The 22,123-nt window shown below is 39.0% G+C and overlaps 1 protein-coding gene across 3 annotated transcripts in view; it reads left to right on the top strand.

The window, feature by feature from the left end:
* The window catches only part of EP300 (EP300 lysine acetyltransferase), a 64,925-nt gene that overhangs the window by 39,523 nt on the left and 3,279 nt on the right, over positions 1–22,123 (top strand). For all 3 annotated transcript variants that reach the window (XM_075751704.1, XM_075751699.1, XM_075751689.1), the window contains exons 14-30: positions 494–934; positions 1,464–1,652; positions 2,346–2,502; positions 3,076–3,194; positions 4,468–4,707; positions 5,287–5,375; positions 7,827–7,907; positions 10,422–10,478; positions 11,929–12,006; positions 13,100–13,167; positions 14,774–14,924; positions 15,261–15,407; positions 15,840–15,953; positions 17,735–17,900; positions 18,569–18,733; positions 20,765–20,926; positions 21,502–21,783. In XM_075751704.1, the coding sequence (XP_075607819.1) occupies positions 494–934; positions 1,464–1,652; positions 2,346–2,502; positions 3,076–3,194; positions 4,468–4,707; positions 5,287–5,375; positions 7,827–7,907; positions 10,422–10,478; positions 11,929–12,006; positions 13,100–13,167; positions 14,774–14,924; positions 15,261–15,407; positions 15,840–15,953; positions 17,735–17,900; positions 18,569–18,733; positions 20,765–20,926; positions 21,502–21,783 (2,706 nt within the window). The remainder of the gene's footprint in view (positions 1–493; positions 935–1,463; positions 1,653–2,345; positions 2,503–3,075; positions 3,195–4,467; positions 4,708–5,286; positions 5,376–7,826; positions 7,908–10,421; positions 10,479–11,928; positions 12,007–13,099; positions 13,168–14,773; positions 14,925–15,260; positions 15,408–15,839; positions 15,954–17,734; positions 17,901–18,568; positions 18,734–20,764; positions 20,927–21,501; positions 21,784–22,123) is intronic.

The raw sequence follows: 22,123 nt of genomic DNA, 5'->3' as shown, positions 1-22,123 counted from the left end.
ACAAATACAAATTTTTTTAAATCTTGTAATGGTACAGTTACAGCTGTACTTAATTTCTCATGATAAATTCAGTTTCTAGTCTTGGGGGTGGGGGCATGGGCACACTAAGTGTATTTGAATGCAATTTTTCACTGTGGTGCATTGTCCTATATTCAGGATGTACAGATCTGCAGTTTTAGAAATAAATGTTTTGCAAACTGGGAGTGTAGGTGTGTCATTCTTTAAACATATCAACAAGTATAAGTTGTTCTATTGAAACTTCTCTTTTAGAGCTGAATAAAGTTTAAAACAGCTTTATGTTCGTGTGGAGCAAAATAAATTGAATAGACCATTTCTCCTTTTGAAATAGAGTTTAAAAAAAAACAACAAACCGACAGAAAGTTTGTCGCACTTTTAAAAGTATGCCAGTAACTGTGGGAAAGCAGCCATTTGACAGTAATTCCTCTCCTTTCCTATTTCAAATCATTGCAAACATGTACTTGTTTTCACACAGGCACAAATGACCAGCGCTTCCTGTCCTGTGAATTCTCCTGCAATGGCTCCAGGTTCTCAAGGGAGCCATATTCACTGCCCACCTCTTCCACAGCCTCCCATGCACCGAAATTCTCCTTCTCCAGTACCTAGTCGAACCCCAACGCCTCACCACACCCCCCCAGGCTTGGGATCACAGCAACAGCAGGCAGCAGCAGCTGCCACTGCTGCCTCCACACCTACTCCTCAGGCAATGCCACCTGGACCACAGTCGCAAACTATGCATCCCCCTCAGAGGCAGACTCCAACGCCTCCACAGGCACAGCTGCCTCCACAAGTCCAGCCTCCAGTTCCAGTTACCCCTTCTGCAGAGCAACAACAGCAACCTTTGTCGCAGCAGAGCACGACTGCATCTGTTCCCACACCAACAGCACCGCTGCAGCCTCAGCACCCCACAACACCTGTAAGGAAATACTTTAATTGTGCTTTCCCTGCAAATGTCTAAGTGTAAGGTTTCATTTTCAGTTGGTCTTTATTTTTGTGCGAGTCTCTGATAATGGAGGTAACTCCTGGCATGTTTAATATAAAAATAGGTTTTACTGCATTTGGGAAGTAACCTTTTTGCATCAAGACAATCTATAGATCATCTGGTGTTTCCAGAAAGGGACTATTTTTCAGAATTCTAGTGCATGTTTTGAAATTCACTGTGAAACATGGCTGAAGTCTTTAGTTATGTCTACATATGTATAGTGGTGGTGTACAGTAAGGAAACAATATGTAACTATCTATATACTAGACCTTCCAGTGCATGTTTCTGTTGCATGTTTTTCTGTAATTGTATTGTGTAGCAGCATGTTCATCAGGTGAAGCAAGTAGGAGGACTAGAGTGCATTTAAACTTTGATGGAAACATAGTATAAGTAAACGGTAGATCAGAGAAATAAAAATAAGCTTATTTGAAGCCTATTTGTAATGCATGTTTTGTTTCCTCAGCTTTCACAGCCAGCTGTAAGCGTTGACGGGCAGGTATCCAACCCGCCATCCACCAGCAGCACAGAGGTGAACTCTCAGCAGACTGTTCCAGAGCAGCAGCAGCCACCCTTGCAGGAAGTGAAAATGGATATTAAAACAGATGAGGGGGAACCAGAACAAACAGAACTGCAAATGGAGGAGAAATCTGAGGTGAGATTGTCAGTCAGTTGTTGGGTAGAATATCTAGTGCTGCTAGATGCTTTCTGTCTCCCTGCAAGCCATTCCTTCCAGAGCTCAGTGAGAGCTGTAGGTGCTGCCTGCTGCTATTTTGATTGTTGTCTTCCTCTACTTCTTCCTAAAGAAGGGTCTCTTTTATGGTGAAATGGTGGTAGAAGCTAGTGGCCACAGGAAGGACCATGATAATGTGGTTGCAGTTATGAGGCTTTTTTGTAAATGCCAGTGTAAGAAGGCACTCAGATCAGTCCTTCAGGTGTTATTGGCAGCTGTTAAATGTTAGAATAGTGGATATGTACATGATGGGCTGCTTTACTGGGCTCTGACAACTTGTCACTGAGGACAGCTAGGAGTGTGGCCGCTGGCAGTGTCACCCTGACAGCCCCAGTGTAGGAGAGACCGTCAGGCCTGCCTGAAGAGCTGGATGACTACCTGTGTGTCAACTTGCAGCTCAGAACTGGTTAGCAGCTCATCATTGGTTCTACTGCAATGTTTAAAGATGCATTCTAGCACATCTGCTCAAGTTTTAGCCGAGTTTTGACTACAAAGTGGATGCCCTTAATTCTAGGGAGGAGTGGTGGGCAGGGTGGCAGATGGGTTTGAAGGACAGAAATGTGGGTGGGTGACTTCACAGCAAACTTAAGTGACAGGCTCCAAACTACTTTCCAGGTTAAAGTAGAACCAGTTGTGGAGGAATGTAAACCAGACCCAATGGAACAAGAAGAGAAGAAATCCGAAGTGAAGACTGAAATACCAGAGGGGGAAGAAAGGCCTACTACTCCAGCTACTCAGTCTTCTCCAGCAGCTGGGCAGTCTAAGAAAAAAAGTAAGCAGGAGCACTGTTTTGACTGAAAACTCCCTAGAGAAATTTTAAGGGGAAAACACCTGAGCTTTCCTTGTTGGTACTCAGTAGGTTTATATGCATTGTTCTCTGGGGCTTTTGGACAGAAAATATTAGACAGAAATGTCTAATAATACATGTAGTCGTAATTGGCTTTGGGCAAGTTCTTCAAGGCTTTAGTGTTAGACATCAAGTCTTAGTGAAATTGTCAATACAATAGAGATTTGAGATACTTCTCAGTTCCAGATTTTCTAGACAAGTTTTGTCTTGGGACCTCAGAGAAGGGCCGTATTTGGAATGTAAAATGACTGTATTAAACTTAGCGATGTCTTCCTATGATAAAAACAAGATTATCTTTAATATTTTGGCCATCTCCTTGTGTCCAGGTGATCATTTTAATACCCTCCTCAGAACTCAGTGTTGCAGAGGATAAACAAGCTTTGCTAAGTAATATAAACCTGTTATCTATAGTCTTTTTCCACAGACCTCACCTTTTCCAGCAGGTTTCTTCCTTACAGCTGTTTCTACTATCTTTCTAATGTGATTGTTTTTCAAAAGTTTTCAAGCCAGAAGAGTTGCGGCAGGCGCTTATGCCAACACTGGAGGCACTTTACCGTCAGGATCCGGAGTCTCTTCCATTTCGACAGCCTGTGGATCCCCAACTACTAGGAATTCCTGTGAGTGTCTTAGCAAGATACTTTTACTGGCTTTAATTCAAAGCTACTATATTATGCCATACCTGTTTGAGAACAGCTTAAGTCTGTCTTGTTAACATTTTTGTATTGATGCCTTTGAAGAGGTTTGGCTTAGACAGTGGAACATGCAATGTCTGACTTAAGAAAATTGGGGGTTTTTTTCAAAAGTTTGTTCTGTGTTCCTTTTGATAAATAAGCAGGTATACCATACGTTGAAGTGGTTACCAACAGATCCCCAGTGCTGTGTGGGCTTTCTATGGATGTTGCTTCCTGTTGTGATGCTTCCATTGGTGAATTTTTTAGGTGTTTCTCATCATATATAAAACTTGGCTGAATATGTGGGAACTTAAGCAGATCAAGACCACTTAAAAAAAAAAAAATCCATCAATGATTATTAATCTGTTAAAAGCAAGGAGGAGACTATTCATCTTGTAGTTTTTGTTTCAGTTGTATTTTCTGCTTGTTTTAGAATTGTCTTCAGAAGACAGTATTACCCTTCAAAGATCTGTGTTTTAATCTGTCTGGATTGACTGCACAAGTTTACTATTTATACACAAATATGTATACATAGAAGTCCTGCTTAGGTGCTTTGAGCAATGTTTTTTTGCCTTGAAGGTTTTTTGTTTGGCTTTGGTGTGGGTTTGTGTTTTTTTTTTTTAAGATAGATACTGCAAACATTTCAGTCCTGCTGTACTATAAGAAGGCATAAATGTTGCTAATATTCTTTAACAGGCTCTCAATTGGCTGTCATATTCTGAGGACTTTTGTAGGAGAAGTGGTTCTATAACTGCTGGAGTGGGAATTGGAAAAAGGTGTTCTTTAGTGGAAACATGGTATCTTTTATCATCTAAAAGTTATTTGGTTTTGTTTATTAGGTTGTCTGATCTGCTAAAACTCGCTTTCTATTAATGTGCTTGTGTATATCCTCAGATCACAATGGCTGCAAAAACATTGCCGTTTCCTACTTTTTGTAATACTTGTTTTGCTGACTAAAATTAGAGTGACTTTATTTCATCAGGAGTGGAAGAGCAGTAGAGCCTGAGAAATAAAGGAATAATGAAAAGGAGGCACTGGGGAGTGATATGGTATTGCTTAGCGATTTCATTGTATGTCACAAGCAGTTTGACAATCAAGTCAGGGAGGAACCTGTTTTTCTCGATGTACTGGAGAAGAATTTATATGCTGAGAATGCACATGCTATGTCACAACATAGTTCTGTAGTAGTAGCATTTTGATACGCTGCGTATTCTTGCAGGATTATTTTGACATAGTGAAGAACCCCATGGACCTTTCTACTATCAAGAGGAAGCTAGACACAGGACAGTACCAGGAACCGTGGCAATATGTAGATGACATCTGGCTCATGTTCAATAATGCCTGGCTGTATAACCGCAAAACATCCCGGGTGTATAAGTACTGTTCCAAACTGGCAGAGGTGTTTGAGCAAGAAATTGACCCAGTTATGCAGAGCCTTGGTTATTGCTGTGGAAGAAAGGTAAGAAAATAAACACTTTTTTAGTCTGCTGCTTGCTTTCTGGTATTGAAGTGGGGGTTGGGTGGGCGTGGAATACAGCAGTTGCAGTTGTTACCAGTTACGGTGTGTCAAAAATTTTGAAAGTTTACCAGGATTTGGTAATCCTGAGTAATCTGATTTTGAGGTTTTTATGTATCTTCTGATTCTACCTAGTGCTTAAATCATCTATTCGTATATAAGCCCTTGGAGGGGAAAAAGTCAGTAACTGAAGGCTTATTTTGATTAGGGTGAACCTGTTTGCTGTTGCCAATTAAACAGATGTGGTTTTGTTACTGCAGTAGTGCACTCTATTTCACTGTATATTAAGACCATGTATTTGCATTGTCTTGTTTTAATATGCTGTCCATCTTTGGAGAAGAGCTAACTTGAGAATAACAGACCAGTGAACACTTATGACTGTAGCACTTCATATACTTGCTGTACTGTGAGATCTGTGCATAGAATAAGGTGGAAATGATCGTTGTCTGGGTCACAGTTGCTTCCCATGGAGAGCAAGTGAAAACACGTATGAGTACTAAGACGACTCATTCCTCTTTGCAGTTGGAGTTCTCACCACAGACATTGTGTTGCTATGGCAAACAGCTATGCACAATCCCTCGAGATGCCACTTACTACAGTTACCAGAACAGGTAAGGAAAACTCACTTGGTGCGGTTTTGTGCATGCTGCAATCAATCTGTTAAAAGGCATGCATGTATTTACATATACACCTTCTTTATATGTGTACACCTTTGTGTTTTAAGATTAAAATTTGCTGGAAGTGCCCTTGAGTAGTTTACCTTGTATGTTAATGATTTCTTTCTGCAGAAGTTCACTGCAGTCTTTGCTCTTCCTCTTTCGTTTGCAGAAACGTGATGTTTTACTAAATTTTTATCCTGCAGTTAATTAAATGTTCAGTTATCTTACAAGTCTGCTGTCTTTTGCTTCCTACCATGCAGCAATATTTTTCATGCAGAACACTGAGTAAACTATGCAGCAAGTGTATTAATGGTCATAATAGTTATTATACTTGGCAAGTCTTTTTGTTTTTCTCATGATGTTAACACTGAAGAGCAAACTTATTTTTGTGGTGCAGATCTTCATTGGAAGACTTGTATATTCAGATCTTCAGTAGATTGATGCTTGCTTTTTCTTCCCAAGTTGCCTTAAGGGAGCTGTCTTGCAGTAGCTGTCAGCAGCTGTGTAAAATGCTGTCACTTCTACAGTTGTTTTGAATTTTTTTTTTTTTCACTTGGGGTTTATTAAAGGATTTAAACCTATTTGACTTCTGAAAGAAGGTTTCTTGCTAGGTGGGTTTTTTGCCAATTGAGGAAGTGAGGCAGGAAGAAGCAGGGAAATACATGCTATAACACTCCCAAATCCCCTGGCCTGTTACCAGAATGCACCTCTCAGAGCAGGGAGCTGTTTACCTCCAAACTATGTCACTTCCATCAGTTTAGTTCCTGCTGTCCATTCTTTCCAACATCTTAAACCTCAGAATGAAAAAAACACTAAGGCTTTGACCTGAAAGCCAAAAAGATTTTGCAAGAATTGTAGTTTTCTTAAGCGCCTTGTCAAGTGAAAGCAACCAAAGAGCTACAGGAGTCACATCTTCACCTTTTTAAGCTCCATAAAGGTTTTAACAGTGAATGGAGGTCTTTGGGAGTGAAGAAGTAGAAAATAAGCATATAGTATCCTAAAATAACTATTGTAGTTTTAGACTTACATAGTGTAGAGCTTTTTGTACCATAAATCAGTATCTTTTGCTTACATTTATCTGTGGGCAAGTACTAGATGGACCAGAAGACTATTATTCAAAAATCTGACATGCTTTATATATTTTCAAATGTTAGAAGGGAATTGTTTGTACTATAACGTGCATACATGTGACTTGTAAACTAAGTTATATACACACATGCATGTATATCTATAGACTGAAATGTGCAATTCCAGAAGTTGCACATATTCTCTGCATTATCTCAGATGAAAATGGGAAGAGAGGGTTGACACACCTGGGTTTTTTTAGCTTAACAGCTGTTATAGTGTTGGTTTGTGTAGCTTTATAATAAACTTGCTTGGATTTTCTTTTATTTATTTTTAGATGTCTTGTGCACTCAATTAACATGCTTTAGTAATGGAGAGGCCACAGTTTTAGAACTTTTTTGAGGGCTGGGGTAGAATCTTGAATTAATCACTTTTCATTTACACTTGAATAAATTTTTCTCTGTGATGCGTGTTGTATTGATACCTGGACTGTTCTACACTCCAACTGGGCTATGACAGAATCACGTTAATGTAGATCATTATGTGTGTAGCTAATGTCAGGTATTTAGTTAGCATACAGTTTGACAGTTCTATAATTAGTGTCCGTAAGATTTTGAGGACAGATTTTTATTGTTCTTTAAGCTTCTAATGTTTAGCTTTCCCTTTTAACTGGGAGAGAATCCTGTGGCCTTTCAGCATTTATACATTTAAGATGGAAGACTATCCCTCTTCCATTGATCTCCTGCAGATCCTCCAGCCAACAGAACTGCTGTGCTGATGTACAAGTCAGAGTAGCAGTTCTTCCTTCCTTCTGCTCTTCCCCTTTGTCATTTTAATTCTTTGCTGTACGTGGCATGGATTTTTAAAATGAAGAGGGTATGGGTATGCTAAAATGGAATACTCTTGTTTAATTTGCTTTAATCGTTTGCTGCTTGTGAACCCATTTGAGAGATTTAATGCTAATCTGTGCTTTGCCTTGGCTTTCTGCTTTGTGTTGTCTTGTCCTGCTTCTATGTTTTTGTTTTTGTCCTGCGAAACCCCATTTCTTTGTTCGTGTGTGTTATTTTTTTTCTCCTTCATGCTTGTCATTGTCTGCACTTGGCTTTGATTGCGCAAAAAAAAAAAAAAACCCAAAAAAACCAAACCAAAAAACCAAACCAACCAAACACAATGTGGGGCCCATAAATCTGCATCATTGAATATCCCTGTCGCCGTTGATGACCTGCTCTCTGCTCCTGTCCCTTCCTTGGCCTGCTGTGATTGGTGGCTCCGTTGCTTGGCTTGGGCTGTGTTGTATGGACGGAGCAGTTCACCCAAATATGGCCTTCTTGCTGACAGGTATCATTTCTGTGAGAAGTGCTTCAACGAAATCCAAGGGGAGAGCGTTTCTCTGGGAGATGACCCATCACAACCTCAAACGTGAGTTACTCGTGTTTGCTGGGGCTGCGCATTCATAAGCTGTATCATGGTCTACAGTGCTTTCTCAAAGGGAAGGAGCTTAGTTTTAGGTAACCATTGCTGTTTGTAGGCTAGTAGAGGGTGGACTAGATTTTCTTTGTAAAAGCCTGGACTTGTGCTGTAGATAATTTTTTTTCTTTAAAATCTGGACTGACTAAACTGTAGTGAGAAATAAGCACTTAGTGCTTAAAATTGCTTCTATACCAATAGAGGGGAAAGAAGAGAATTGCTTTTTTCCTGAAAAAATGTGAAAGTATTCCACTGCAAAAAAATAACCACGCCTGCAGGCAGGTAGGTGACAGACGTAGATTGAAATAGTCAAACGTACTACTCTGTATACTAGTTGTGCTATTAAACTTGTATTCAGCTTCAGATTGGTTTTCATCTAAAACAGAAGTAGGCAACCTCCTTTTGCCATACAAATATTTTACTGTTGGAGTGCCATCTGGTTATGAGAAATACTGTGTGAGGAGATCACGGTAAAAGGCCATGCATGGATTTATTTATCTTTCCCAGTAGTTTGCCACCAGCATGGAACAGCCTTTCATTCTGCTGTACCCTCCTCACACCTCCCCCAAAAAAAACCTTGAAACAGAATTTTGGGAGACTAAGGAAACCCTTGAGGGACAGATGAGTGCCAAGCAGTTACTCTTTGAGCTGTTGAAGAAAGCGGGCTCTTTGCGGGGAGGGCATTGCAGGAACACTGCAGACAGAAAGAAGCAAGTGAGGAACTTGGGAAATTCTGAAGCCAGGGGGAGAGTTGTTGAAGTTGGTAATTGGACAAACAGAGTTTCACCAGAAGTAGCAGCATGTTACCAAATCCTGGTCGCTCTGATGGATGTAGCTAGCACAGTAGTGAAAGCATCCACTGGGGCTCAGGAAAATGTAAGAGTACGTCTGCCTTTCTGGAAGGAAAAAGAAAGAAATAATGTTTGTATGCTGGTCAGTACAGTGGGCCACGTCCCTGTGGATAGTATAGATTGCTATTCTACTAGAAGCAATGACTCAAAGTTTAATCAATGTTGTCCAGTTTTGTTAATATGAGATGTGGGGTGTGAAGTACTTATGAGAAACAAGTATTTATATACACATAAATCTGTGTATAAAAAATATATTCATGTTTATATATAAAAATTTTTGTTTAGCTGCTGAGAGAGTACAGTCTTTCTCATACACATAAGTTGGAATGGTTTGCCCCCAAACCTTTTGACTCAGGGTAGAAGGCAGCATAGAGTGCTTTTGATTTTTACACTAGATTTGAAAACACAGATGCTGGGTATAATTATTTATTTATTTTTAATAATGAAAACAAAAAAGCTCTTTGAACACAAGCAATGGTAAGAATGTCCTTCCAGCTGCTGGTATTCTTTTTCATAGCTGATTTAAACGCTTGGTTGTTCTGTAGTGTAAATGGAGGCTATAGGCTGCACATGAGGAGCAAGTACACTTTTGAATGGTCTCTTGCCTACTTATAAATTTTCCCTTAGGAACTCATTTTACTGGGGCATAGAGATCCTGCTCCCTTCCTCTCTTTCCACAACTTAGAGTTAAAATGAACAAAAGCAAAGAAGATTAATATATACGTTAAGTCCTGTTTACAGTTCTGCTCACCATATTATAATAATAGTTTGAGGTAATTGGGAGATTGAACCTTCCTCATTAATGCGATAAGGAGCTTGAAGTACTCTGCAGGTGGCACTATTCAGAATAAACACTGAAATTAAAAGATAGGAGGGTTAATGCACCTCATTCAAGTTGGATTGTGTCTCTATCATTGCTTCTCAGAGAGGCGTGTACTGATCATCTCATATTTTACAGCATTCTCCTTGGGGTAAATTCTCAGGTATCTGGGTATTCTTGTATAATTGTTCTTGACTATTTTGAACCACATGGGTATAAAAGATACCTGAGACCTCACTGTCAAAAAGATGGAATTTTTAGCTTTGCCAACTGCTTTAGGGAAGGTAAAGCTAGCATAGAGTAATAGTTGGGCTGGAGTTGCAGGATTTGGAAGCTGAAGTTTATCCTTTGAAGTTAATCTAGGAGGAGGGCTAGGGGAATCTGAGAGAACCTACCTTTCTAAGTAATCAAAGATAATTGGAATTCTCTGCCTTCAGAATATCAGAGGCATATCAAATAGTACTTTCACTATGAAATACTGATCAGACTGGTCCAAAACTTGAATGTCAGCAAGTTTTTACCATTTATCCTGTAATAAAACTGAATAAGGGAGCAATGTGGTTCTCTACAAGCTATTGTTCCGTAGAAAAGAATGTTTTCCATGGCCAGTCTCAAGGGTGGCATATACTTTTGTTGTCTGTCACTTTGTGAAACACAACTCCTTTTCTTGTAGTGCAAGCGAGTGTTTAAAAAATCTGCTTGCAAGTTATGTCTTGGTGTGTGCATGTGTGTGCTGTCGCATGAATGTATGTTGTCTTGTGTTAAAACTCAGTTTTATTGCCTGTTTCTCCATAGCACGATAAACAAAGAACAGTTTTCAAAAAGGAAAAATGATACACTGGACCCTGAACTGTAAGTAATGCTGTTCTACTTTGAATGATCCTCATTTCATTATAACTATTTTGTAAAATACATGTTATTCATTCACTATCAGCTTTTTTTTTCCCAATGTTTCACAAATTTCATGTAGCTCTGCTAGCCAGCAGGGGCTCTTCAGTAAGCATATGTGGCATTTTGTCGTCACCCCCCAAACCACCACAGCTGTACTTGAGAGATATGTAACACTGTATGTATGGGCCCAAATTAGTGCATTTTGTTGTCTTGAATGTGGATTCAACAGAAGGATGAATGCAGATAACTCTGCTTTGAAACCCTGTTGTGGCAAATGCTCCTGTCTCAGAACTGATTTGGGTCATTTGGCAGTAGCTCTTTTGGTGCTGTTGCTTTTCTAGTCATCACATTTTACAGGCAGCTGTAGTAGAAGGCAAAGTTTTTAAATTTGAATCAGCTGGTGGTTCTGCATTGCTCTGGAAGCAGAACTGTAGACAGTCAGTAAAGTTATGACGATGTTGACTCAGCTGCTTTTCTTTGTATTCCTGATGGTGTTTTTTTGAAGCCACTTTACATGTTCCTGCATGATACACCTGTGCTGCTACTCTGCAAACATTACCTTCATTTTAAAATGCATAAGCAAAAAGGCTGTGTATTCTTCCCACACCAGCCTTCTAAGGCATAAGGGTCAGCCGGTTCTTTTGTTTTACAAGGGCTGTGGGAAGAAGAGAATAGCAACTTGATTCATAACTTTTATTTCCCATTGTTATACTGATGATGTATCCTAATGCTCTAATACAAGCCTAACTTACAGCATACCATATGCCCTACATAAATGACAGCTATCCATTCAAAGTCTCAGACTCTTATAAATAGACATGTTCGAAAGGAGTCAGATTGTCCTGATACACGAAGCAACCTTAGATATTTTGGAGAATTATATTCACCAACATCTGTGAAGTAGACCGTATCACTTACCTCAGTTGTCCTTACATCTCTGCTAGTCCGAAAGTGACTTTGACATTGCTTCTGTTTTCTTCCTTCCCACCTTTCTGCAGTATATTTGCAATGTACCCCAGGGTTCAAGCATAGTGGGGCAACTAACAGCCAACTATTTCTCCTGGTTCTTTGCTTCTGAGACCTGTGAATCCATTTTCCTCTCTTCATTATAGCAACAAGCAGTTTTGCAGATTTTATCCTTAGAAGGGCTTCGCTTTAAAAAAATGAGTGAAGTGGATGGCAGTAAGGCAAGCAAATGGTGATACTAATGTGTCCCTGCATAGTCTGCCTGACTTGAGCTGACAGATTCTTAATTCATTCTGGAGGCTGTTCTCAGCATAGATGTGCCCCCTATGTTAAATAGGCTCAAGAGCCTAAATGCTAGAACTCCTCTAATAAAATGTTACAAAATATACAAGCAAGTAATGATACTATTAACCTTGCTTCCCTTCCCCCTTTTTTCCTTCTACAGATTTGTTGAATGTATAGAGTGTGGAAGAAAAATGCACCAGATCTGTGTTCTTCATAATGAGATAATCTGGCCTTCTGGGTGAGGAATTTCTTTCTTAAATAGAGAGTATATGATAGATTTATGGAGTTAGTGCATAAACTGCCTTACATTGGTTATGTTAAAAAGTGTCTAATGGAAGAAGTTGCATTCCCACCTGAAAATTTTACAGAATATATAGAGCAACATCAAATTTAGGCATCGCATCTTACTGTGTTGTGTGTAAAGTTGTTTCCAATCTTTAATGTTTTTAATGTTGCTATGTGTGGAAGAGAGAGCCTTTCAGACTTATGTTTCAGCCTTTGCTGTTTAAAGGTATTAGTCCTTCATGAAAAGATGTTTTTAGTTCTGGTAACAATTCCATACTGGTCTATTTTCTGTACAAATCGTATTGCTTTGTCATCTTAAAAAAAAAAAAATTGTAACTAGTAAAGAATTTAACAAGTGACTTCAGTCTTTAGATTTAGACCTCAGTGATCAAATTAAACCTGAAAAACAATCTAGCTTTTAGATACTCCATAGTTCCTGATCAAAATACTGTTGGGTTTTTTTCTGATTGTTTTAAAAGCTTTTTTAAAAAGCTGATAAATGATATGTAGATAAATCTGAGAGTTTGTGTTCCCTTTTTTGACAAGAAAGCTATGACTTTTACCATTCTGTTGTCCCATCCACATTGCTGCAGAAGAGGGTAGACATTCTGTAACTGAGGAAGAATCTGCCCATCATTTCATGCTACAGTGTATTTGAGTGTTTAGAAAAAAAATCAGCTTTTTGCTTTATGTATTGTGGCATCTCCATCAGAGACAGCAGTTTGAGGCTATTTCTTCCAAGAATACGCCAATATTGTTAGACCTGCCAGCGGAGACCCAGTTTCCTGGGCTTGCAGGTGATGACATGGGTGACTGATAGGAGATGCACCCTCTGGAGCTTAGCTCTTCCTCTGCAGCCCTGAAACAGCTGAGCCTCTTCTGCTGGCACTGTTCTTTGTGCTGTCTTTTATTTCAAATTTCAGTTAAGGTAATTTCCAGACCAGATAAGATCTGGTAAAAAAATTTGCTTCTAATGATAAGATGCTAAAGAACTTTACGGTCTGACTTGGGGTGGTTTTTCACTTTCTTCTTTTTTTTTGCTTCAGCTTTGTCTGTGATGGCTGCCTGAAGAAAACAGGACGAACCAGGAAAGAGAACAAATTCTCTGCTAAAAGTAAGATTCTGATGCTTGCGCCAACAAATCTTAAATAATTTGTTAAGAATGGGGAAGAAGAGGTGGCTTTTTGCTTGTTTTGCGTTTATTTGAAATGTTTTGAGTTAAAGGAGGATCCTTTTGGTCAGTTCTGAACATCAGTTCTGTGATGTTCAGAATGTTTGCGTTCGCAGGTGTTGTCGTTGGTTAACAGTCTGTTGTAGAGGGTTAACATGCTGTTTTAGAGCACTGCTAATGCAAGATACACATCCTTTTATCTCAGTTGCAGTATTAATAGCACTGGGAAATAGTTGCTGTGTGACTGCAGTCTAACTTAAATTTATGATAACGTGTTCAAGTCACCGTGACTACTGCTGCTCTTAAAAGCTTTGATGGAGATGTCATCAGCTGGTGACAAAACTCTCTGTAAGATTTCCTCTTGATGAAGGCAGCTGATTTGAAGGCAGTGTAGGAGGAAATTTGTGCAGTTATTGTCCATCTGTTCTGTAGACGAAATAAGTCTTTCAGAAGCTTTTTAGGTTGGTGTACTTCTTACAAATAGTGAGTATTTACATTTCTACTTTAAAAAAAAAAAAATCCCCAGCCAACCAATAGCATCCAGATTCTAACTAGTATTAACTGTAGTGTTAAGCAGTTACTTTTTAAGGGTCCCTCTTTGGAAGAAGAGGAAGGAGGATATCAAAGACTGTAAATTGTCTTTAAGTTTGGGGAGTGGCTGACAGTTCGGTCACAAAGTGTTGTCTTCAACTGTTCTTATGAAATGCAAAGCAAACCACTCAATGAGTCGTTTCAGTATCTGAGTCTTTTTCCAAAATCTCCAAAATCACACCTTCCTAGATTCATGAAGAATACAAGGGTTCTTTTACAGTTTTTAACAGGTTTTGTTTCTAGGAAGCTGTATGCATTGTATACTTAATGTGGTACAGTTATGCTTCACTGAAAGGTGTCAAATCGGAAAAATGGAAAGCTGATTGGCAGATACGTTACTCGACCAGAAGTAACGGACAGCAGTGAGACTGGCACTGTTGCACTAGAAGTGTTAAACTCCCTCTCAGCTTTAGGCTTTGTGTCAACTAACGTTATGCTTGTACTTCTTTTGTGTGAAGATCATTTGAAAATGAGAAACTTCTAAACTAACTACATTACTTGCAGATACAGTTGTAGTTAGTTGTTCTTTCCATTATTGAAATATATTGTTATATATAAGTGGAGAGACTAACTTGGCTAGTGTGGACTTACAGACAGAATATACTTCCAAATGCAACATCTGCTCTTGAAGCTATGTCTGAGTGCAGTATTTTGTAATCAAGTTTAAGTAATTAATAGCTTCTATTTGAGAGGAGCCTTAATTGCAATCGACTTTTAAGACAGAAATTGGGTTGAAATACAGATTCTTTCTTCATTTAAATAATGTATAAACCATATACGTGCCTGCAGGTGAAAAGCAGCTCACCCTATCTAGAAGTGTTAGTGTTTAAAGATAAAGCTTTAATTTATAACATTGCATGCATTAAGAGTTGCTTTTCATTTAACATCGGAATAGAGAAATCACATTTGAACAGTTCAGTTTTGTATATATTTAGAGGTGGTTTTTTTTCTCCTGCAGGGTTACCGGCTACAAGACTTGGTACCTTCTTGGAGAACAGAGTCAATGATTTCCTAAGACGACAGAATCACCCTGAGGCAGGAGAGGTTACAGTTAGGGTGGTACACGCATCTGACAAAACTGTTGAAGTAAAGCCAGGAATGAAAGCAAGGTATGTTCTTTCCATTTCTAGTTTTGCTTTCTTCTGGGGGGAGGTGGAAGCTATTTGAATTTCCTTACATGCGACTACTTTGAAAAAATACTGTTGTCTTCAAAACCTCACCACTGACCAGTTGTTGACGCACAGATGTTACAGCAGCATATTCATTAGTTGTCATGTCATCTTTTTCATAGTAAAAAGTGGATGCCTTGTATTTTGAGTAGTCTGTTAGCATTTAACTTTAAAATTGCACTAAGATTATGCATCATTGTTGCCTTTACCTAGTGACACATATTCTCTAATATATGAATATATTTGGTATTCCTCTTTACCTTCTGTAATCTGCAGGTTTGTAGACAGCGGAGAGATGGCGGAGTCTTTCCCTTATCGAACAAAAGCGCTTTTTGCCTTTGAGGAGATTGATGGCGTAGACTTGTGCTTCTTTGGGATGCACGTACAGGAGTATGGCTCAGACTGTCCTCCACCCAATCAAAGGTGAGGAGCTGCATGAAAGTTTATTTTGGTACACTCTCAGTTGAGTGAACCTTCTGAAGTTCTGTATAGAGCTTGGGTGCTGCACATGTGAAGACTCCTTAGTGCTGTTAGCTTCTAGAAACAAAGTAGCTTCTGTAGGGAATATGTCAGTTGGAGTTGCTTCTTACTGGAGATGCTGGCTGGCAGACAGTGTTGCCTTAAGGATCAGCTGTCAGTTTTCTACAGGAAGGAACTGGGTAGTTTTAGAGATGAAGCTAGGATAGCAAAAAGAAAGCTGAGTTTCTAGAGGTAAGTTAGGATCAGAGGCTTTGAAGATTGCTGTTGTATTGAATGCTTCAAGTGTATAAAATAATATGAATAAATTTGTCAAACTACTTTGAAAGCTCTGCTTCTCATCATGTGTTTTGGTGGTTTTTGTTTTTGTTTTTTCAGGCGAGTGTATATATCATACCTTGACAGTGTTCATTTCTTCCGCCCTAAATGCTTGAGGACCGCTGTCTATCACGAAATACTAATCGGATATCTAGAATACGTCAAGAAACTAGGGTAAGTATTTTTTAATGTTTTCTTCTGTGCAGTATTTGTGCTAGGTAGTTCTTATTGCAAACGAAATTACTACATCCTGTTGTGCAGAATATGGTGCCTAAATATCAACCGGTGATAGAATAACTTGGCAACAACTATGTATAGTTGAAAAGGAGAAAAGACAAAAAGGGATTGCAGGTGTTTCAGGAGAGGCTTATGGTTCAGATATTTTTAGGCTTCCAAACTTACGTAAAACTTCCCTAAGTCTAAATAGAAAAAGTGAGCCTTTTTATCTGGATCATAAGATTTTGCTAGGCTTGTTGATAGTGCAGTCCTTGTGTAACGCTGCTGCTTTAATCAGGTCATTCCTTTGGGCTGGCAGGTAAGTTCTTACCCATGTTTAAAAGGAGAAAGGTAAGCCTATTCTGTCTGTACTGATTAACTCTGTACAAGCTGTGTAAGGCCACTACAGAATCTCTTATAGAACAGGTAGTTGAAATTGTGAGAAACTGAAAAGTTAGAAGAGAAAGAGGAGAATGTTCTTGAGACAGTACAAAAGAGAACACAGAACAACTGAAGAAAAGAGAAAGGTGGAAATCAAATGACCGTGATTACTGAAGTAGAAAAGACAGTGAAGTAACTACTGTCAAAGGTATGTGGTGTAGCTTGGCAGAGTTATTCATGAAGAAATTGTTAGGGACTATGTTTGGAGTAGCTGCATGACAAAAATTGAGGGAGGTCAGAATGGAGGTGGGTGGTACTGTCTTCACTACTTCAGTGAGATGATATATTCCTTAGTACTTCAAAGGCATACGCTAGATTTCTGGGGGTTTTTTACTGTGTGTTTTCTAACCTGTGACTCTGTAAAATTGCTGCATAGAGCTCAGGCCTCGATTTTACTTAATGCTGTTTTCTGTGCTAATGGGTAACATCAGGTTCTCATTTTGGGAAAACAATATTGGTCACACAGTATCATCTCTCCCTTCTACCTGAGAAGGAATGACAACTGGCTGCAGTTCCCAGGGTTTGGGTAGGGTTCTGCAGAGCTGTTTCTCAACACAGCAAGGATGGTTATTTTTCTCTAACTTGAGATCTGATTATTCCTCCTACTGGAGTTCTTTTCAAAAACTAATAGAGAAGAACTGAGGATGAAGAAGTGATCTTTGTGGTATTATATTCTCTGCAGCTGCTACTATTTGGATGTCATCTGTCTTCATAGTACTTAGATTGTACACCCAATAGCATAGGAGTTGACAGTGACTGTTTATTCCCAGATATAATTGTGAAACCTTTTAAAAGGATCCTCAAAGTTGGTTTTTTGTTGGTGTTTTTTTTTAAAAAGGATTTACAGTAGAAAGGTGGATTGTGTGTTTTAAGTAAATCTGTTTTTAAAATGTTTCTAGGTAATAAATGACTGCACTGTCTCAAGGAAAAAGAATTCTGGCTTTTACTACTGAAATACCTAGTCTCCATCTTTCTCTTATTAGTTAATTGGGAGGTGGCAATTGCAGGTCTACATCAGGCTTTGATTTTTATATAGACTGGAAAAATGTGTACAGTTAATATAAACTACTCCACTTTTAGCACTGAATTTTTAAAAATTAATGAAAAGATGGTAATGCTATCACGAAGGAAGGAAGCTGGAATGAAGACTAGAATTAAAATCTTGGAGAGCTATAATTATTGTCCATCTGGTAACACCAGCCAACTTTGTGGTGGCTCCATCTCGTGGCAGAGAGGAAAGCAAGTCTAGCATTAATTGTCAGAGCCCACATCTACTTTTTTTTGTCTAATGATGCTAGGTATACTACTGGACATATCTGGGCATGCCCACCTAGTGAAGGAGATGACTACATCTTCCATTGCCACCCTCCTGACCAAAAGATACCCAAACCCAAACGACTGCAAGAGTGGTACAAAAAGATGCTGGACAAATCTGTGTCGGAGCGCATTGTCCATGATTACAAGGTTTGTTAAGTGTATGTTTGTACTGGGGGGGGTGGGGGGTGACGTGACCAGTCTTGTATTGGTTTCTTCCTTGCCTTATACATTGTGCCTGATTCTTGAGAGTTTACTGCGTTAGTTTTAAATGAATTGAGCACCAGAAGTTTAGAATTAAAATATATCCTCTTCAAAGCATGTAGCTTGTGGAAATCATTCTAGCAAGAGATTTGAAATGATTCCTTAAAATAAACTAAATTCTCAAGGAAAAACTGTAGAAAAATCTCATTTCATCAATATATGGAATCTTTAGTCTTCCTGTGCTAAATAAAATTACAGGGTTAGGCTGCTGATTCAGTTAAAGTATGTAAAAATCTTGGGAATTATCAGGACTTAGGCTAGTGTCAACAATACAGTGATTTTATTGTCCCACTTGGTAAGTGTGTGCATATTGAAGTCTAGCACATGCTATTGATTTATTTCTTCAGAGTGGGAACACTTGAAATATATTTGACGAACTGTCTGTAACTGATGCAGTATTAAACCTGCACTTCGAATGTGCCCTCATAAAACATTGAAATATTAAGCTCTCCTTTGTTTGATCAGCAGGTGCCTTTTCTTATCAGTTACTGAAAAGGTTGCCTTTACCTATGTGACTTGCAATAGCGGTAATGAGGTGTTTGGCTCTCTTTCAGGATATATTTAAGCAGGCAACAGAAGATCGTCTAACAAGTGCAAAAGAGTTACCTTACTTCGAAGGGGACTTCTGGCCTAACGTTCTAGAGGAGAGCATTAAGGAACTAGAGCAAGAGGAAGAAGAACGGAAGAGAGAAGAAAACACTAGTAATGAAAGCACGGATGTAAGAATATTTCTACTGTTTCATGATCTACTGTAAAAGTTGTGATTATCCACGGCTAATTAAAAAAAAGGGATGGGCAGGGGGCACTAGACACTTTGGTTAACTGGCTTTTTAACTTTTCTAGCTTCACTCTAATATAAATTTCAATTTTACGTTTTATAAATCGGAGTTGTTAAAATACCACTGAGCTACATTTGTATGAGCAGTGGCTGTTCATACAGACGTATAGTTACATACAGCCATAGTTAGACTATAAACCTAACTAATTACCAAAGTCAATTAGATTGAAACAGCTGCTAGTTGAATATTTTGCTACTGAAACCCAATTATTATCAGTGTTCATCAGCCTGACTTGGAAGCTTTTTCCTTAAGCTCTAGCTTTTGGCCAGTGGCTAACTCTTTTCTTTCCAACTTAGATGTCACATTACCAATCTTAGCAGAACGTTCTGAGAAAATAACAGTGTGATTTAGTAGTTTATTCAGTATGGGCTTTTTAGCAGAAAGCTTTAAGGCATTGAGGATCTAAAGGACAAAAATACCGCTGAGCTGTTGTTGGGCTACTTAAAATAGAGAAATTTCTTGTTGGTTTTTTTGAGAACATGCAACAACTGTGCTTTCACATTCCACAAAGAACAAAAAAAAGGTATGCCTCTCAATTCAACAATAAATTGGAAAATGAACAGATGCAGAATTTATGCATCTATCTGTCCTTGGATCTTCTCAGATTTATGGAAGAGGTGGTGAATCTAGGATAAAGTTAGTAGTTTTGCTCACACAGTAGCATTTGTTAGTTAACTCTGTTTAAACACTGCTGCTTTGTCGCCTAGGTTTTTGTTGGGGTTTAGAATTAATCTTTTTCCTAAAAGACCTTTGGATCAAAAAAAATTAGGTTTAACATTACAACTAGAATTTGCAAGAAACTAAGCGTAAGAGTAACCTGAGAATTAGGCAACTTGATATCAAATTTGCTTTAACTAACATCTTATGTAGGAAGGTATTATTTAAACGTTTGTTTTCCACTTGGCATAGCTGCAAGTTCCCATCTCTCATATACCAGAAACCAGTCGTGAGGAATCTGACCTAGCTCTGTGTGTGAGGTTGGTCAACACTTAGTTGATTCTTCACAGCCATTTGGCCCCTAAATCCTGTGGTGGGGGAAGCTTGCAGCATTTTACTATTTAACTGTTGTTATTAAAAATAATTTCAACTCTTTATTGACCCCACGTTTCACTTCTTGAAAATGAGGCAATAATAAACTGTACTCTCAAATGAAGTGGTAGTCGTTCATGTTCACTGGAAATTTCCATCCTGACAAAGTTATTGCAAGCTCAGGAAAAATGCTTATTTGGATAAGAATTGCTTTGATCCTTGATCATCATAGGTTGTAGTGTTTTGAGGGGCCCTCTGAGAAGCAGAGAGGAATAAACTGTTCATTGCTAATTGATTATAATTGAAATCGAGCTGACTGGTTTTGTCGTAGGATACAACAAGAGGAAGGTGCATACTGGAAATTCCACTACTAATAATGCATTTTGGACTTGAAAGAATAGCTTCCTATCAAAATCGGTTTAATACAGTCTATTATAAAAATAAATCTGCCAGAGAGCTGTAACAAACTACGCTTAGGTGGATTAAGTCTTTCTTGCTTCTCGTCTGTGCAATATCACTTGCATTTTTCAGTTATTTTCAGTTTTGAATTGCATTGAGAAGCCATCTGCTGAACTCATTTGATTATCCAAGAGGTTCTTCAGTGTTCAACTATAGCAGATAAGCAGGTTTCAGTAAATAACATTTTCCTTACACCTCCTGAGCATTTATACTTTTAATATTTTTAGAACTGTGTATTGGTGATCTTGATATCTCCTGGAGTGATTCTAATGAAATTAATTTAGTGTTTTAGAAGACCCTGGTAAGTGTCTTTGGAGTAAACTATTGTGAAGTGTGTTTTGTCCTGCAGTTATAGAAGATGTCAAAGTAATAAAATGCTGATGTGGTGTGACTTAGATACCTGACATAAAATGCCTTTAATAGGTGAGCAAGGGAGACAGCAAAAATGCCAAAAAGAAGAACAATAAGAAGACAAGTAAGAACAAGAGCAGCTTGAGTCGTGGCAATAAGAAAAAGCCTGGCATGCCCAATGTGTCCAATGACCTCTCCCAAAAGCTGTATGCCACTATGGAGAAGCACAAGGAGGTAAGAGTTGATAGAATGAGAATATGTATTTTACTTAAGTAGAGAAGTGTACAAAGTATTGATACTTCAGAGTTGTGCCCTGTAAATTATAGTTCTGGCTGCAGAATTGAGTGGCACACTAGACAAGTGTGATGTGGCATGTAGACATGGTGCTTAGGGAACACATTTTAGTGGTGGACTTGGTAGTACTGGGTTAACAGTTGGACTTGATGATCTTAAAGGTCTTTTCCAACCTAAACAGTTTTAATTCAAAGTACCAGTAAGTCTGGGCACTCCTTGCTGCAAGGGCAGTGGGGATAAATACAACTGGGCTCATACAGAACTTCCTAACAGTCCAGATTGTCACAACAGTTGTACTGTTACTCTTCAGTCCAGTGCTCCTTACCCAATGCTCCTGAAGAAGATGAACCTGCAGGGCACCCAGAGGTTTGAAATTTCCCAGCCCTTACAAGCCCAGCACCCTGGCAGCACACGTGCAAGCGTTAGTTAGTCCTGGAATTGTACACTCTGTGTAATGAAGTCTGGCAACCAAAACATCTCGATAAGTGCTGGCATTAAGTCTTTTTACTTTTCAGGTCTTCTTTGTCATCCGTCTCATTGCTGGTCCTTCCGCCAACACTCTGCCCCCCATTGTCGAGCCTGACCCACTCATTCCCTGTGACCTGATGGATGGGCGTGATGCTTTCCTAACCCTTGCTAGAGACAAGCACCTGGAGTTCTCCTCACTCCGGAGGGCTCAGTGGTCAACCATGTGCATGCTGGTGGAACTGCATACCCAGAGCCAAGACCGCTTTGTTTACACCTGCAATGAGTGCAAGCATCATGTGGAGACCAGATGGCACTGCACTGTTTGTGAGGTATGCTTGGTGAAGTTTTCCCTACTTGTCTCCCCATATCTCTGTGCCCAGAGTGCTCTTTACCTGAGCTAATTTCTCAATATTAACTGGTGGAAAAAAACATTTGTACAGCTCATCTTCTAGCAGTTCAGAAAGAAAAGAAACATTTTCTGTAACAAGCCATTCTACTAATCCACTACTTGGTGTGATTTTTGTCTTCCACTTTCAAGCTGTGGAGAACTGAAGTAGAATTGTATTTCCTGTAGTTCATTTAAGGTGCTGCTGCCTAAGCACTCGGGAACTGTAGCAATTGCTTGAGCTGTAATGGTAGGATCAGCTGATTTTTCTGAAGAGCAATGCA

Source organism: Balearica regulorum, chromosome 1 (genome assembly GCF_011004875.1).
Source record: "Balearica regulorum gibbericeps isolate bBalReg1 chromosome 1, bBalReg1.pri, whole genome shotgun sequence".
Lineage (NCBI taxonomy): Eukaryota > Metazoa > Chordata > Aves > Gruiformes > Gruidae > Balearica > Balearica regulorum.
The sequence above is the reverse complement of the archived record's forward strand: the minus strand, read 5'-3'. Positions and strand labels throughout refer to the sequence as shown.